This window comes from Carcharhinus amblyrhynchos, chromosome 25 (assembly GCF_965287045.1).
Source record: "Carcharhinus amblyrhynchos chromosome 25, sCarAmb.v2.hapA, whole genome shotgun sequence".
NCBI lineage: Eukaryota > Metazoa > Chordata > Chondrichthyes > Carcharhiniformes > Carcharhinidae > Carcharhinus > Carcharhinus amblyrhynchos.
In genome coordinates, this window is record NC_137348.1 from 883162 (window position 1) to 897663 (window position 14502).

The following is a 14502-nucleotide window of genomic DNA, read 5'->3' on the forward strand; positions in this document are numbered from 1 at the left end:
GGAGGGAGTGCAGAGAAGGTTCACTAGGATGATACCGGAGATAAAGGGGTTAGCTTATGAGGAGAGATTGAATAGACTGGGCCTGTACTCACTGGAGTTTAAAAGGCTGAGGGGGAATTTATAGAGACGTATAAGATAATGAAGGGGATGGATAGGTTAGAGGTAGAGAGATTCTTCCCGCTCAGAAAGGATAGCAGGACAAGAGGGCACAGCCTCAAAAATAAGTGGGGGGGGGGGGGGGGGGGTGCAGTTTAGATCAGAGTTGAGGAGGAACTTCTTCACTCAAAGGGTGGTGAATCTCTGGAATTCTCTGCCCATTGAAGTGGTGGAGGCTGCCTCGCTGAATATGTTTAAGTCACGGGTAGATAGGTTTCTGATAGACAAGGGAATTAAGCGTTATGGGGACAAAGTGGGAAAGTGGAACTGATCCACTTCAGATCAGCCATGATCTTATTGAATGGCGGGGCAGGCTCGAGGGGTTAGATGGCCTACTCCTGCTCCTATTTCTTATGTTCTTATTATGTTTTTATGGGAAACCAGAGATTGGGAAATCTATAAAAGTGAGCAGAGGACAACTAAAAAAGCAATAAGGGGGGAGAACATAAGAAATAGGAGGAGCAGTAGGCCATCTAGCCCTTCGAGCCTGTCCCGCCATTCAATAAGATCATGGCTGATCTGAAGTGGATCAGTTCCACTTTCCCGCTTTCTCCCCATAACCCTTAATTCCCTTGTCTGTCAAAAACCTATCTACCCGCGACTTAAATATATTTAGCGAGGTAGCCTCCACCACTTCAACGGGCAGAGAATTCCAGAGATTCACCACCCTTTGAGTGAAGAAGTTCCTCCTCAACTCTGATCTAAACTGCACACCCCCCCTTATTTTGAGGCTGTGCCCTCTAGTCCTGCTATCCTTTCTAAGTGGGAAGAATCTCTCTACCTCTACCCTATCTAGCAAGTCTCTATAAGATCCCCCCTCAGTCTTTTAAACTCCAGTGAGTACAGGCCCAGTCTATTCAATCTCTCCTCATAGGCTAACCCCCTCATCTCCGGTATCAGCCTGCTGAACCTTCTCTGCACTCCCTCCAAGGCCAATATATCCTTTCGCAAATAAGGGGACCAAAACTGCACACAGTACACCAAGTTGTGGCCTCACCAGTACCCTGTACAGTTGCAGCAAGACCTCCCTGCTTTTATATTCTATCCCCCTCGCTATAAAGGCCAACATTCCATTCACCTTCTTGATCACCTGCTGCACCTGCAGACTGGGTTTTTGCGATTCGTGCACAAGGACCCCCAGATCCCTCTGCACCGTAGCATGCTGCAGCTTTTCACCATTAATCCTTGCCACTTTGTATGCTTTTTCTTTTGTTTTTTGTTCTTAACTTCCTTCACCAGCCATGGATGCCTCATCCTCTCCTGAGCATATTTCCTCCTCTTTGGGATGAATTTCTGTTGTGCCTCCCACATAACCCCAAAAACCATTGCTGTCCCACTGTCCTCCCTGCTAGGCTCCCTTTCCAATCAACTCTGGCCATCACCTCTCTCATGTCTTTGTAGTTACCTTTACTTAATTGTAATACCGTTACATCCGACTCCAGCTTCTCCCTCTCAAACTGCAGGGTGAATTCTATCATATCGTGGTCACTGCTCCCTAAGGGTTCCTTCATCTTAAGTTCCCTAATCAGGTCTGCCTCGTTACACATCACCAAATCCAAATCTAGGAGGCTCTGCTCCAAAAAACATCTCTTAGACATTTCACAAATTCCTTTTCTTGGGATCCACAACCTACCTGATGTTCCCAATCCACCTGCATATTGAAATCCCCCATGATTATTGCAATATTGCCTTTTCTATCTCCTGATTTATTTTCTGCTCCACATCCTGACTACTACTAGGGGACCTGTACATAACTCCCATCAGGGTCTTTTTACCTTTGTGATTCCTCAATTCTGCCCACAGAGATTCTATGCCTTCTGATCCCATATCATAGAACATACAACACGACAGCACATACAGGCCCTTCGGCCCACAAGCTGCACCGATCACATCTATACCTACCAAGCCATAGAAATATATGTAACTTCCAATGCCATTAGATCCCATATACTCATCCAGAAGTCTTTTAAAAGACTCCAGCGAGTTCGCCTCCACCACCGACGGCAGCCGATTCCACTCACTCACCACCCTCTGAGTGAAAAACTTACCCTTAACATCTCCTCTGTACCTGCTTCCCAGCACCTTAAACCTGTGTCCTCTCATAGCGACCATTTCAGCCCTGGGAAATAGGGCTGAAATGAAATGAAATATCACTTCTTGCTATCGATTTAACTTCATTCCTTACCAACAATGCAACCCCACCCCCTTTGCCCATCCTTTCGATAGGACACATATCCTTGGGTATTTCGCTCCCAGCCTTGATCCCCTTACAGCCACGTTTCAGTGATGCCCACATCATCATACCGGCCAATTTCAATTGGAAGGACAGTGCATCTGGATGATTTATAAGTAGGGGAAGCAGAATTCCTGAATGTGTCGGTCAAATATCTGCTGACCTGTTGTTGAGAAGCTGCAGCTCTGACAGCGATAAATATTTCAGAATTGAGCAGTTATTATGAGGAATCTTTCTGCTCACACCCAGAATAAAATCTTTAATGTTTGGAAATTCAAAGCAAATACGAGATTGCATAGAAATAATTCGAAAGGAGAATCTCACAGCAATAAACCAAGGAAAGTTCCATTAAATATGACTGACTGAATGATTACTATCTCAATCCAGGTACTATGCTCTGTAAATATCACCCTGGCTGGGCCAGTGGAAGACACCAACACATTAAACATTGCCCTTCTGCTATAGCTCATTCATGATGTGGAAATGCTGGTGTTAAACCATTATTTTGTAAATTGAGTTTGTGTCTTTACATGCACTTTTTGTGAACAGAACTCCTGTTTACCTGATGAAGGAGCTGCGAACGCTCCGAAAGCTAGTGGCTTTTGCTACCAAATAAACCTGTTGGACTTTAACCTGGTGTTGTGAGACTTCTTACTAGCTCGTTCACACAAACTTTCCAGAAAGCCTCATTTGGCCACCTGAAAGTGTAGAACGCTAAAGGAATATAGTTAGATAGTGCAAATCAAGCCAGAAAACTAACAGAGGCACCAAGGGACTGAGAGAGAGACAGACATACTGACAGTGACAGACACAGTCACACTGAGACAACGACAGTTACACACACTACCTTACTAATACACAGGAGACTCAGAGGCACAGAGAGAGAAATTATTGCTGACCCAAATTCTTACCGCTCTTTGAAATCCAGGAAGACTTTGTAGAGTGTGTTACCTCCTGAGATTGCTGCTAAGTCAATGGCTCTCAGCAAATTATAATGCACTCGAATTAATTCCTGTAACAGAGGGAATAGTTGGTGTTCAGGCAGCTACTCACCAGACACATACAGATTATTCCCAGCACTCGAACGGAGGTCTATCTCACACACCAAGAACATCAAGATTAAAATATTCATTCACACGATACTGGATACTTGTCAGGTAGCTGACAAGGCCAGAGTTTACTGCTTGTCCCTAGTTGCCCTTGAGCATGTGGGGTAAAGCCAAGTTCATGAATATACACAATGTATTGCTGGGTCATTTTCAGAAGGCAGTTAAGAGTGAACTACATTGTTGTGGGTTTGGAGTCATATTTTCCAATAATCTGATTATTTTATGCTCATAATTACTGATGCAAGATAGGTTCTTATTTCAGATTTATTTAAATTGGTCATTAAGGTCATTTAGCCATAGTTTCTGAAGAACCATGGGCTGATCTCTCCACTAATGAGAGACAATTGGTCCTGTTTGACTTGAGGTGCAGCACTCTGCAAGTGTGAGGCGAGTTGAGGTGGCATGGGGTCCATGAACTGTTACAACTGTTCCAGGGGTTGAACCGGGGCTTTTGGTATAGCTCTGTACCACCCTCTAGTCGTTTGGTAATACAGAACTTGAGCATTGCTGAAAAAGAGAGAGAGATTGTGTCAAAGCTTTTCATCTTGTACTCATCAGGACAATTCACAAGAACACCAATGTTCGGGAAAACAACTTTATGCTGTGAGAAATGGATTCTGATTGTTTGGCAAATGGACTCTGATTGGTAGAGGCATTGTATTGGCGAATGCACCAGTTGATGGTGACTGATAATTAATTGCCAAACACTAATTGAAATTTATACCAGGTAGCTTGAATCTGATTGGTCAAGGCATTGCCTGAGGAATGGACCAGCAAATGGCTGTCACTTATTTTATTTAGCTGAAATTGGCACAACGTGTGTACCTGTCTTTTCTGTCTGCAAACAACATGACCCTGTGTTCATACATTCGGCCTCCAGTAACGCAAATGCCCTGCACTGCAAACCTGACAGTCTTAATTTTTTGCACACTGCAGATTATTTAGCAGTTGTTGTCCAATCACAGAATAGGATCTAATGCTGAACACTGTGTTTGGAGTTTTACAAGCACTAGCTGGTTGGGTATGGTCTATACCTTGTCCATTGCGATCGGCAGCTGGGACACGTTGTTTTATACGATCCACTAGTCTTTGGGATATATGATACTGTCAGTTAACATCAACTGGTGCATTCTCCGTGGCAACAATTCCACCAATCACTTGCCAATCAATCAGTTCTCTCTTTGCATACAGTAGTTTGTTGATTCCCCTAACTCTGGTATTCTTGTGATTGTCCTGATGAATGCAAGATGAAAATAATTGACAAAATACTTCTTTTCTCAGCAATACACATTTGAACCATCAAGTCAGCAGACCCCCACCAGTTATTGAACTAATTGAATTTAAATTATCCAAGCTGCTGTGGTGGGATTTGAATTCATGTCTCAGGATAATTAATCCAGCCCTCTGGATTGTGAGCCCAGTAACAGTGGCAGAGATACTCTGCTCCTGCTTCCATTGCACCATTCGATTTACATCTTATAAAATTATCAAAAGTCAGATTTCTAAAATAAAACTCCTTTTTTCATATTTTCCCAAGAGTCAATAGGAACAAAGTAACTTGATGTTAGTCTGTAAATCTGTGCAGGAGGCGAGGGTCGGGGTCAGGGGCAGAGCGAGGCAACAGATATTCTGGAAGTCTGGCTCTGTACCCTTCACAATAAAAAGTCTAACACCTGTAAAGAAACAGGACCAGGTCACCAAACAAACTGCAACTTTCAACATTCAGTTGTTGTTTGTCAAGGAATGCTGCCAATTGTTAAAGAATATTTACAGCTGCTCCTTCGCTCGCTCTCCCCAATCAGCACATTCTGATACTTGTTTCTCCGACCTGTGCACTCTGCCCCTGAATCTCCAAAATGATTAATTAAGGCTGAACTTCCAGCTGCAGCTGAGAAATCCTCGGTGTTTTTGATCTGTGCTGATGACAATGAATGATTTTTTTTTATGCGTTCCAAGTAAATATCCTGGAGCTTGTGAGGAATCTTTGCTGATTCTACAACAGAAGCGTTATGCTGTGCAATGTAAAGTTCATTCTTCTGCAGCACCCGGAAATCATCTGTCACAAAGAGTCCTCACTGTTAAACTAATCTGGAGTGTTAATGGTGGAGTGCAATGGTTTTCAATCCTTACTCCCAGAGCCAGCTATATACCCTCCCTCCCCTACCAGGGACCCCAGAGCCAGCTATATACCTTCCCTCCCTCCCCAGGGAGCCCAGAGCCAGCTATATACCCTCCCTCAGTAGAGACAGTGAAATATCGCTCTTAGCCTCGGAGGTAGATGAATGGCTGGCTGCTCTGCAGGGAGAGGTGGTTTGGATTTATTTACTGACTGACAGAAATAGGAAAACACTGACCTCCATGTTGATGAATATAGCCTCCATTTCCTGGGCACTCAGCACGGTCTTTAATGGGATCATGTAATTCTGTAACCGGCACAGAGAGAATATCGTTAACGCAGCCCAGAGCAGAACAAGAGGATCACAGAGGCGCAAGGTCAGATGGTCTCCTCCAGGTCAGATACTGAGTGCATTCAGCACCCACCACAAACACAAGCAAACAATGTCTACAGTAAGAAGTCTCACAACACTAGGTTAAAGTCCAACAGGTTTATATGGTAGCATGAACGTTCACAGTGCTGTTCCATCATCAGGCACTCACCTGATGAAGGAGCCGCACTGTCGGAGGGCCAGTGCGGAGGGAGCGCCGCACTGTCGGAGGGCCAGTGCGGAGGGAGCGCCGCACTGTCGGAGGGCCAGTGCGGAGGGAGCGCCGCACTGTCGGAGGGCCAGTGCGGAGGGAGCGCCGCACTGTCGGAGGGCCAGTGCGGAGGGAGCGCCGCACTGTTGGAATGAAATCTAACTTCTGAACTCTGAGTCTCTAATGCACATTGCGGCTGTGAGATTGTGGAAGTACCTGAACCCAGCAGCCCATTGTGATGCATGTTGCAGGATGAGGCCGGGTACTAGGCTGGCACTGGGGCGGGCGCTGGGGTGGGGTACTAGGCTGGCACTGGGGCGGGGTACTAGGCTGGCACTGGGGCGGGGCGCTGAGACTTGCCTTCTCAATATCCTCGAGCGTTTTGTAATACTTGGCTTCTGTTTCTTGGATCTCGAGCAGGCAACAGTTCCTCTTATCATCCTCTGTCATCCCCAACTTCTGTTAAAGACACACAACACCAAACACATCATCACTGCAGCAGCGAGAACAAATGAATGGGTGAGGGAGAGCTACAACATGGAGTGGGGGCACAGTTACATGGGGCAGTGCCCAGGGGCAGGGGGCACGGCCACACGGGGCAGTGCAGAGGTGGGGGGTGGGGGAAACCGGTCACGCAGGGCAGTGCCCACAGGGCACGGTCACAGGGGGCAGTGCCCTGGTTGGGAGGGGGGAAGTACGGTCATACGGAGCAGTGCCCAGTAGAGGGGGGGGGGGGGGAAACAGTTACATGGGGCAGTGCCCCAGGGGGGTGCACGGTCACACAGGGCAGTGCCTGGGTTGGGGGGGGGGGGGGGGAGATATGGTCACACGGAGCAGTGCCCGGGGGAGGAGGGGAACAGTTACATGGGGCAGTGCCCTGGGGGTCACGGTCACATGGGGCAATGCCGGGGGGGGGGGGGGGGGGGGGGCGGAATGGTTACATGGGGCAGTGCCCGGGTGGGGTGGGGGGAGACAGTCACATGGGGCAGTGCCCGGGGGGCTGTTCTGATTCACATGCAACATTTCTGAGAGAGCAGAGACCAAATGTCAAATAAATTGCTTTGGGACATGACACAGAGTGTGTGAGGGGTGGATGAGATGAGTAGGGGGTTTGAGGAGCAGCTACTTACCTGCATGTATCGAATCTGCAGCATCGGAAATAAAGAATTCCAATAAAATAACAGCAGCAACACATTCCACGCAGAATCTCAGGGTGCGCATCAACCTGTACATCCAACCGTGACCACACCTGCCCTTTAACACAAACTACAATCCGAAACAAAAATCTTCTCAATCTTAAATTAAGGAGCAAACAAACCAGAACTTTCTGAAACTTATTCTTTCACAAGGTGTGGGCATACCCAGCTAATCCATCACGTAGTCCGAATGTTGGGCAAGACCCGAACGATTTAATAAATGACAAACAAAAATATATTTTTAGAAGAAGATACAAACGGGGAGGGGGCAGAGGGAAAAGGAGCGAGAGTGAGGGCAGAAGCTTTTTATAGTGAGTTTGGTCATCATATTCAGCATGGGCTGGGAGGGCCGAATGGCCTGTTCCTGTGCTCCACTTTTCTCTGCTCCTTTTTATCCCTCGTTGCCGGAGAGGGAGGCGGATGTGGTGAGCTGCCTTCCCCAAACACTACAGTCCCATTGCACTGTTAGGGAGGGAGTTCTGGGACTTCATTCCAGGGGACAACTGGAGACAGAGAGAGACGCAGAGAGAGAGAGACGGACAGAGGGCGGGAAGGACGGGGGGGGGTGGGGGGAGGGGAGAGGAGGGCAGAGGAAGTGTACACACTCAGGATCTCTGCTCCAGGACGTGGATGGAAACTCCCACCGTCTCTGGCTGTGTGGGGTTACACGAGAGTTGCAGCGTTTACCATTGGTTGCCGAACCTCCACCTTGATGATGTCCTCATAAATGTCATCACCGTCATCGTCACATGGAACACAGTCGTAGATTTCCTCTCCCAGATCATGCTCACTAGAAAAGTAAAACACACCAAAAGGATTGACCCAGAGAAAAACCAGCAATTAAGGGAGCGCCGCACTGTCAGAGGGTCAGTGCTGAGGGAGCGCCGCACTGTCAGAGGGTCAGTGCTGAGGGAGCGCCGCACTGTCAGAGGGTCAGTGCTGAGGGAGCGCCGCACTGTCAGAGGGTCAGTGCTGAGGGAGCGCCGCACTGTCAGAGGGTCAGTGCTGAGGGAGCGCCGCACTGTCAGAGGGTCAGTGCTGAGGGAGCGCCGCACTGTCAGAGGGTCAGTGCTGAGGGAGCGCCGCACTGTCAGAGGGTCAGTGCTGAGGGAGCGCCGCACTGTCAGAGGGTCAGTGCTGAGGGAGCGCCGCACTGTCAGAGGGTCAGTGCTGAGGGAGCGCCGCACTGTCAGAGGGTCAGTGCTGAGGGAGCGCCGCACTGTCAGAGGGTCAGTGCTGAGGGAGCGCCGCACTGTCAGAGGGTCAGTGCTGAGGGAGCGCCGCACTGTCAGAGGGTCAGTGCTGAGGGAGCGCCGCACTGTCAGAGGGTCAGTGCTGAGGGAGCGCCGCACTGTCAGAGGGTCAGTGCTGAGGGAGCGCCGCACTGTCAGAGGGTCAGTGCTGAGGGAGCGCCGCACTGTCAGAGGGTCAGTGCTGAGGGAGCGCCGCACTGTCAGAGGGTCAGTGCTGAGGGAGCGCCGCACTGTCAGAGGGTCAGTGCTGAGGGAGCGCCGCACTGTCAGAGGGTCAGTGCTGAGGGAGCGCCGCACTGTCAGAGGGTCAGTGCTGAGGGAGCGCCGCACTGTCAGAGGGTCAGTGCTGAGGGAGCGCCGCACTGTCAGAGGGTCAGTGCTGAGGGAGCGCCGCACTGTCAGAGGGTCAGTGCTGAGGGAGCGCCGCACTGTCAGAGGGTCAGTGCTGAGGGAGCGCCGCACTGTCAGAGGGTCAGTGCTGAGGGAGCGCCGCACTGTCAGAGGGTCAGTGCTGAGGGAGCGCCGCACTGTCAGAGGGTCAGTGCTGAGGGAGCGCCGCACTGTCAGAGGGTCAGTGCTGAGGGAGCGCCGCACTGTCAGAGGGTCAGTGCTGAGGGAGCGCCGCACTGTCAGAGGGTCAGTGCTGAGGGAGCGCCGCACTGTCAGAGGGTCAGTGCTCCCTGTTGGGGCAGGTGCATTGTTTTGAAGAGGAGGAAGGGAGTTCCCCTCGGTGCCCTTGGGTCAATATTTATCCTTCAATCAACATCATAAACAGGATATCTGGTCATGATCGTACGAGTGCGTGCCCAAGCTGGCTGTGCCTTCCCTGCATCACCTCAATACAGGCTCCATTGTCTGAAACACTAAATAAATGCCAGTGTTTACTTTTCTCTTTACCCAAGAGTGAGGCATCCCAGGGAACATTGACTTGGAGCAGTTAACACAAGTTCAACTGAGGTCATTGCTGAGAGAATCCTACTCCCTTCCTCACCTCCTGGTCCATTCAGAGATCTCACCCTTTCTGAAATACTAGCTGTAATCAACCTGGGCCTTATACCCGGACACTGCTCCTTCCTGCCCTGAGTTATGAGAAAATAGCACCAGGTTCATACACTCACCCAATTAGTGATTTCATACCCACACGCTGTTCGAGCTGAGAAAGGCAGAGAGGGAGCGATTCGGATCAGGAGTGCTGAGGATAAGAGACTGATTTTTTTCAACCTTACTTTTCATTGGAGGTTTTTTTTGGTTAAATCAGTAAACCGGAAGTAGGCTGCGGGGTGGCCTGGGAAGGCTTCCGCACAATAAATTTGAACGGGGAGGAATTCTGAGACATTACACATGTTGAGTCTCTCACTCTTCCCCATCCTCTAATCTTAAAAAACTTGGGTGAGAGCAGGTAAATAAAAATAAAGGAGTCGGAGCAAGGGAGGCAGCGAGTGGAATGTGAGACTGCGCAGGCGCCTGGCATTAGCCAGTAGCGCGTGGAAAATTTAGAAAGCAGGCCAGCAGACAGTGTTGAGAGCGGGCGGTGGAGCGAGAGGGAGCAGTGTGGGATGGCTTTGGCTCAAACAGGCTTCGACTTGAACAGGCAGAGGCAAGGGTAGGTTCTGGTAAGTTTTTTTGATTCTTCAGAGTAGAAAGAATGCCAGGCAGGATGTCGGAATGCTCCTCCTGCAGGATGTGGGAAGTCAGGGAGACCTCCAGTCTCCCTGACAATGACACCTGCAAGAGGTGCATCCAGCTGCAGATCCTAACAAATCGCGTTAGGGAACTGGAGCAGGAGCTGGATAACCTCCAGATCATTCGGGAGAATGAGGAGTTTATAGATAGTAGTTTCAGGGAGGTAGTTAGGCTCAGAGCACAGGGTTACCATCAGATGAGAAAAGGGGAAAGGGCAGGCAGAGCAGGGTTCCCCTGTGGCCATTCCCCTCCACGACAGGTATACTGATTTGGATACTGTTGTGGGGGATGCCTTACCTGGGACAAGCTGCAGCAGCTGGATCTCTGGCACTGAGTCTGGTTCTGCAGCGCAGAAGGGAGGGTGGAAGAAGAAGAGAGCGGTAGTGATAGGGGACTTGATCGTCAGAGGTACAGACAGGAGGTTCTGTGGTCATGACAGAGACTCTCAGATGGTTTGTTGCCTCCCAGGTGCCAGGGTCAGGAATGTCTCTGATCGCATGCACAGCATTCTGAAGTGGGAGGGTAATCAGCCTGATGTCATGGTACACATCGGTACCAATGATGTAGGAAGGAAGAGTGAGGAGGTCTTGAAGAGTGAGTATAGAGAGCTTGGTAGGAAGTTAAAAAGCAGGACCCTGAGGGTAGTAATCTCAAGATTGCTACCTGTGCCACGTGCCAGTGAGGGTAAGAGTAGGATGAACACGTGGCTGAGGAGCTGGTGTAGGGGGCAGGGTTTCAGATTTCTAGATCATTGGGACCTCTTCTGGGGCAGGTGGGATCTGTACAAGAGAGACGGGTTACACCTGAACTACAAGGGGACCAGTATACTTGCAGGGAGGTTTGCTAGTGTTATTGGGGAGGGTTTAAACTAGATTTGCAGGGGGGTGGGAACCAGAGTGCCAGAGCAGATAGTGGAGCAGGGGTGAAAATAAATGATGTTAATAGTTCATGCAAAATCACAAATAGAAAGATTGTGTGTGGTGGTAATAATCTTCTGAGGTGTGTCTATTTCAATGCCAGGAGTATTGTGGGGAAGGCAGACGAGTTAAGGGCGTGGACTGACACACGGAATTATGACATTACAGCCATTCGTGAAACTTGGCTACCGGAGGGGCAGGACTTGCAGCTCAATGTTCCAGGGTTCCAATGTTTCAGACGTGATAGAGACAGAGAGATGAGGGGATGGGGGGTGTGGCATTGCTAGTCAGGGAAAATGCTATAGCAGTGCTCAGGCAGGATAGACTAGAGGGCTTGTCTATTGACGCCATATAGCTGGCGCTGAGAAACAGGAAAGGTATGACCACATTAATGGGGTTGTATTATAGACCACCCAATAGTCACGAGAATTGGAGGAGCAAATCTGCAGAAAGAAAGCAGCCAACTGCCGGAAACATAAAGTTGTGATAGTAGGGGATTTTAATTTTCCACATATAGCTTGGGACTCCCATACTGTTAAAGGTCTAGACGGGGTGGAGTTTGTAAAATGTGTTCAGGAAAATTTTCTAAATCAATATACAGAGGTACCAACTAGAGAGGATGCAACATTAGACCTCCTATTAGGAAATGAGTGACGGAAGTGTGTGTAGGGGAACACTTTGGTTCCAGTGATCATAACGCCATTAGTTTCAACTTGATCACGGATAAAGATAGATCTGGTCCTCGGGTTGAGGTTCTAAACTGGAAAAAGGCTAAATTCGAAGAAATGAGAAAGGATCTTAAAAGCGTGGATTGGGACAGGCTGTTCTCTGGCAAGGATATGATTGGTAAGTGGGAAGCCTTCAAAGGAGAAACTTTGAGAGTGCAGAGTTTGTATGTTCCTGTCAGGATTAAAGGCAAAGTGAATAAGAATAAGGAACCTTGGTTCTCGAGGGATATTGGAACTCTGGTAAAGAAGAAGAAAGAGATGTATGACATGTACAAGCAACAGGGAGCAAATAAGATGCTTGAGGAGTATAAAAAGTGCAAGAAACTACTTAGCAAAGAAATCAGGAGGGCTAAAAGAAGACATGAGGTTGCTTTGGCAGTCAAGGTGAAGGATAATCCTAAGAGCTTCTACAGGTATGTTAAGAGCAAAAGGATAGTAAGGGATAAAATTGGTCCTCTTGAAGATCAGAGTGGTTGGCTACGTATGGACCAAAAGAAATGGGGGAGATATTAAATGGTTTTTTTTATTCGAACAGCTCAGCATTTCTCTGGCCAGAACTGGGCTCCAGGATGATATGTTGCCTCCCTGATGCTAGGGGTCAAGGAGCAGCTACTGGACATTCTGAAGAGGGAGGCTGAATAGCCAGTGGTTGTGATACAAATCAGTACCAGCAACACAACTTAAAAAAAAGCAGAATTTCTAAATGATTTGGAGGAAAATGTAACTGGATTGATTAGTAAGTTTGTGGATGACACAAAAATTTGTGGATTTGCAGATAGTGATGAGGACCATCAGAGGATACAGATCAGTTAGAGACTTGAACGGAGAGATGGCAGATGGAGTTTAATCTGGATAAATGTGAAGTAATGTGTTTTGGAAGGTCTAATACAGATAGGAAATATACGGTAAATGGCAGAACCCGTAAGAGTATTGATAGGCAGAGGGATCTGGGTGTACAGGTACGCAGGTCACTGAAAGTGGCAATGCAGGTGGAGAAGGTACTCAAGAAGGCATACGGCATGCTTGCCTTCATCGGCCGGGGCACTGAGTTTAAAAATTGGCAAGTCATGTTGCAGCTTTATAGGACCTTAGTTAGGCCGCACTTGGAATATAGTGTTCAATTCTGGTCGCCACACTACCAGAAGAATGTGGAGGCTTTGGAGAGGATACAGAAAAGATTTACCAGGATGTTGCCTGGTATGGAGGGCATTAGCTATGAGGAGCAGTTGGAGAAACTTGGTTTGCTCTCACTGGAACGATGGGGGTTGAGGGGAGACCTGATAGAAGTCTACAAGATTATGAGCGGCACGGACAGAGTGGCTTTTAAGGGCCATCTTGAAAAATATGTGAATAGGATGGGAATGAAGGGATATGGTCCCCAGAAAAAAATTACAGCACAGGAACGGGCCCTTCGGTCATCCAAGTCTGTGCCGACCAAACTAAAATTCCCTAGCATTCCGGGGACCATATCCCTCTACACCCATCCTATTATAGTATTTTTCAAAACGCCCCTAAAAGCTCACTATCGTATCTGCTTCCACTACCTCCCCCGGCAATGAGCTCCGGCACCCACTACTCTGTGTAAAAAATCTGCCTCGTACATCTCCTTTAAACCTTGCCCCTCGCACCTTAAACCTATGCCCCCTAGTAATTGATTCTTCCATCCTGAGAAAGAGCTACTGACTATCCACACTGTTTATGTCCTCATAATCTTGTAGACTTCTATCAGATCGCCACCTCAAACTGTGTCATTCTAATGAGAACAAATGGAATGTTGGCCCTTATTTCAAGGGGGTTGGAGTATGAGAATCGGGAAGTCTTGCTGCAACTGTGCGAGATACTGGTGAGACCAGATCTGGAGCACTGGGAGAAGTTTTATTCATTTAAGGAATGATATTATTTCGTTGGAGACAGTTCAGAGAAGATTCACTAGGATGATCCCTGGTGTGGAGGGGTCGTCTAATGAGGAAAGGTTAAACTGGTTGCGAATCTACTCATTGGAAGTTAGAAGAGTGAGAGGTGATCTCACTGAAACATTTAGCATGATTAACGAATTTGACAGGGTAAATGCTGAGAGGATGTATCCCCTCACGGGAGAGTTAAAAACTAGAGGGATATAGTCTCAGAATAAAGGGGGGCCAATTTAACACTGAGATGAGGAGGAATTTCCTCCCTGAAAGGGTTGTGAGTCTTTGAAATTCCTTTTCGCAATGAGCTGTGGGACAGAGTCCATGTGTATGTTTAAGGCTGAGATATAGATTTTTGATCAGTAAGTGAATCCAGGGTTAGGGGGGGAAGGGCAGGGAAGTTGTGATGAGGAATGTCGGATCAACCACGATCCCACTGAATGGCCTACTCCTGTTCCTATTCCTTATGGACTTTCATGGGATGCGAGTGTCACTGACTAGGCCAGCATTTATTGCCCTTCCTTGATTTCCCATGAGAAAGTGGTAGTAAACTGCCTCCTTAAAACATTTGGTAGAAGTACATCCACAGTGCTGTTATGGAGGGAGTTCCAGGATCCTGACCC

At 48.2% G+C, this 14502-nt stretch overlaps 1 protein-coding gene across 3 annotated transcripts in view; it reads right to left on the minus strand.

The window, feature by feature from the left end:
• vav2 (vav 2 guanine nucleotide exchange factor) overlaps window positions 1-14502 on the minus strand; it is a 213023-nt gene that overhangs the window by 74482 nt on the left and 124039 nt on the right. For 2 of the 3 annotated variants that reach the window (XM_080212281.1, XM_080212280.1), the window contains exons 5-8: window positions 8079-8181; window positions 6556-6654; window positions 5853-5921; window positions 3301-3401 (exon numbers count right to left, since the gene is read on the minus strand). In XM_080212281.1, the coding sequence (XP_080068407.1) occupies window positions 3301-3401; window positions 5853-5921; window positions 6556-6654; window positions 8079-8181 (372 nt within the window). Of the gene's footprint in view, window positions 1-3300; window positions 3402-5852; window positions 5922-6555; window positions 6655-7325; window positions 7341-8078; window positions 8182-14502 lie in introns of all 3 variants that reach the window. The other variant, XM_080212279.1, reaches the window with a different exon arrangement.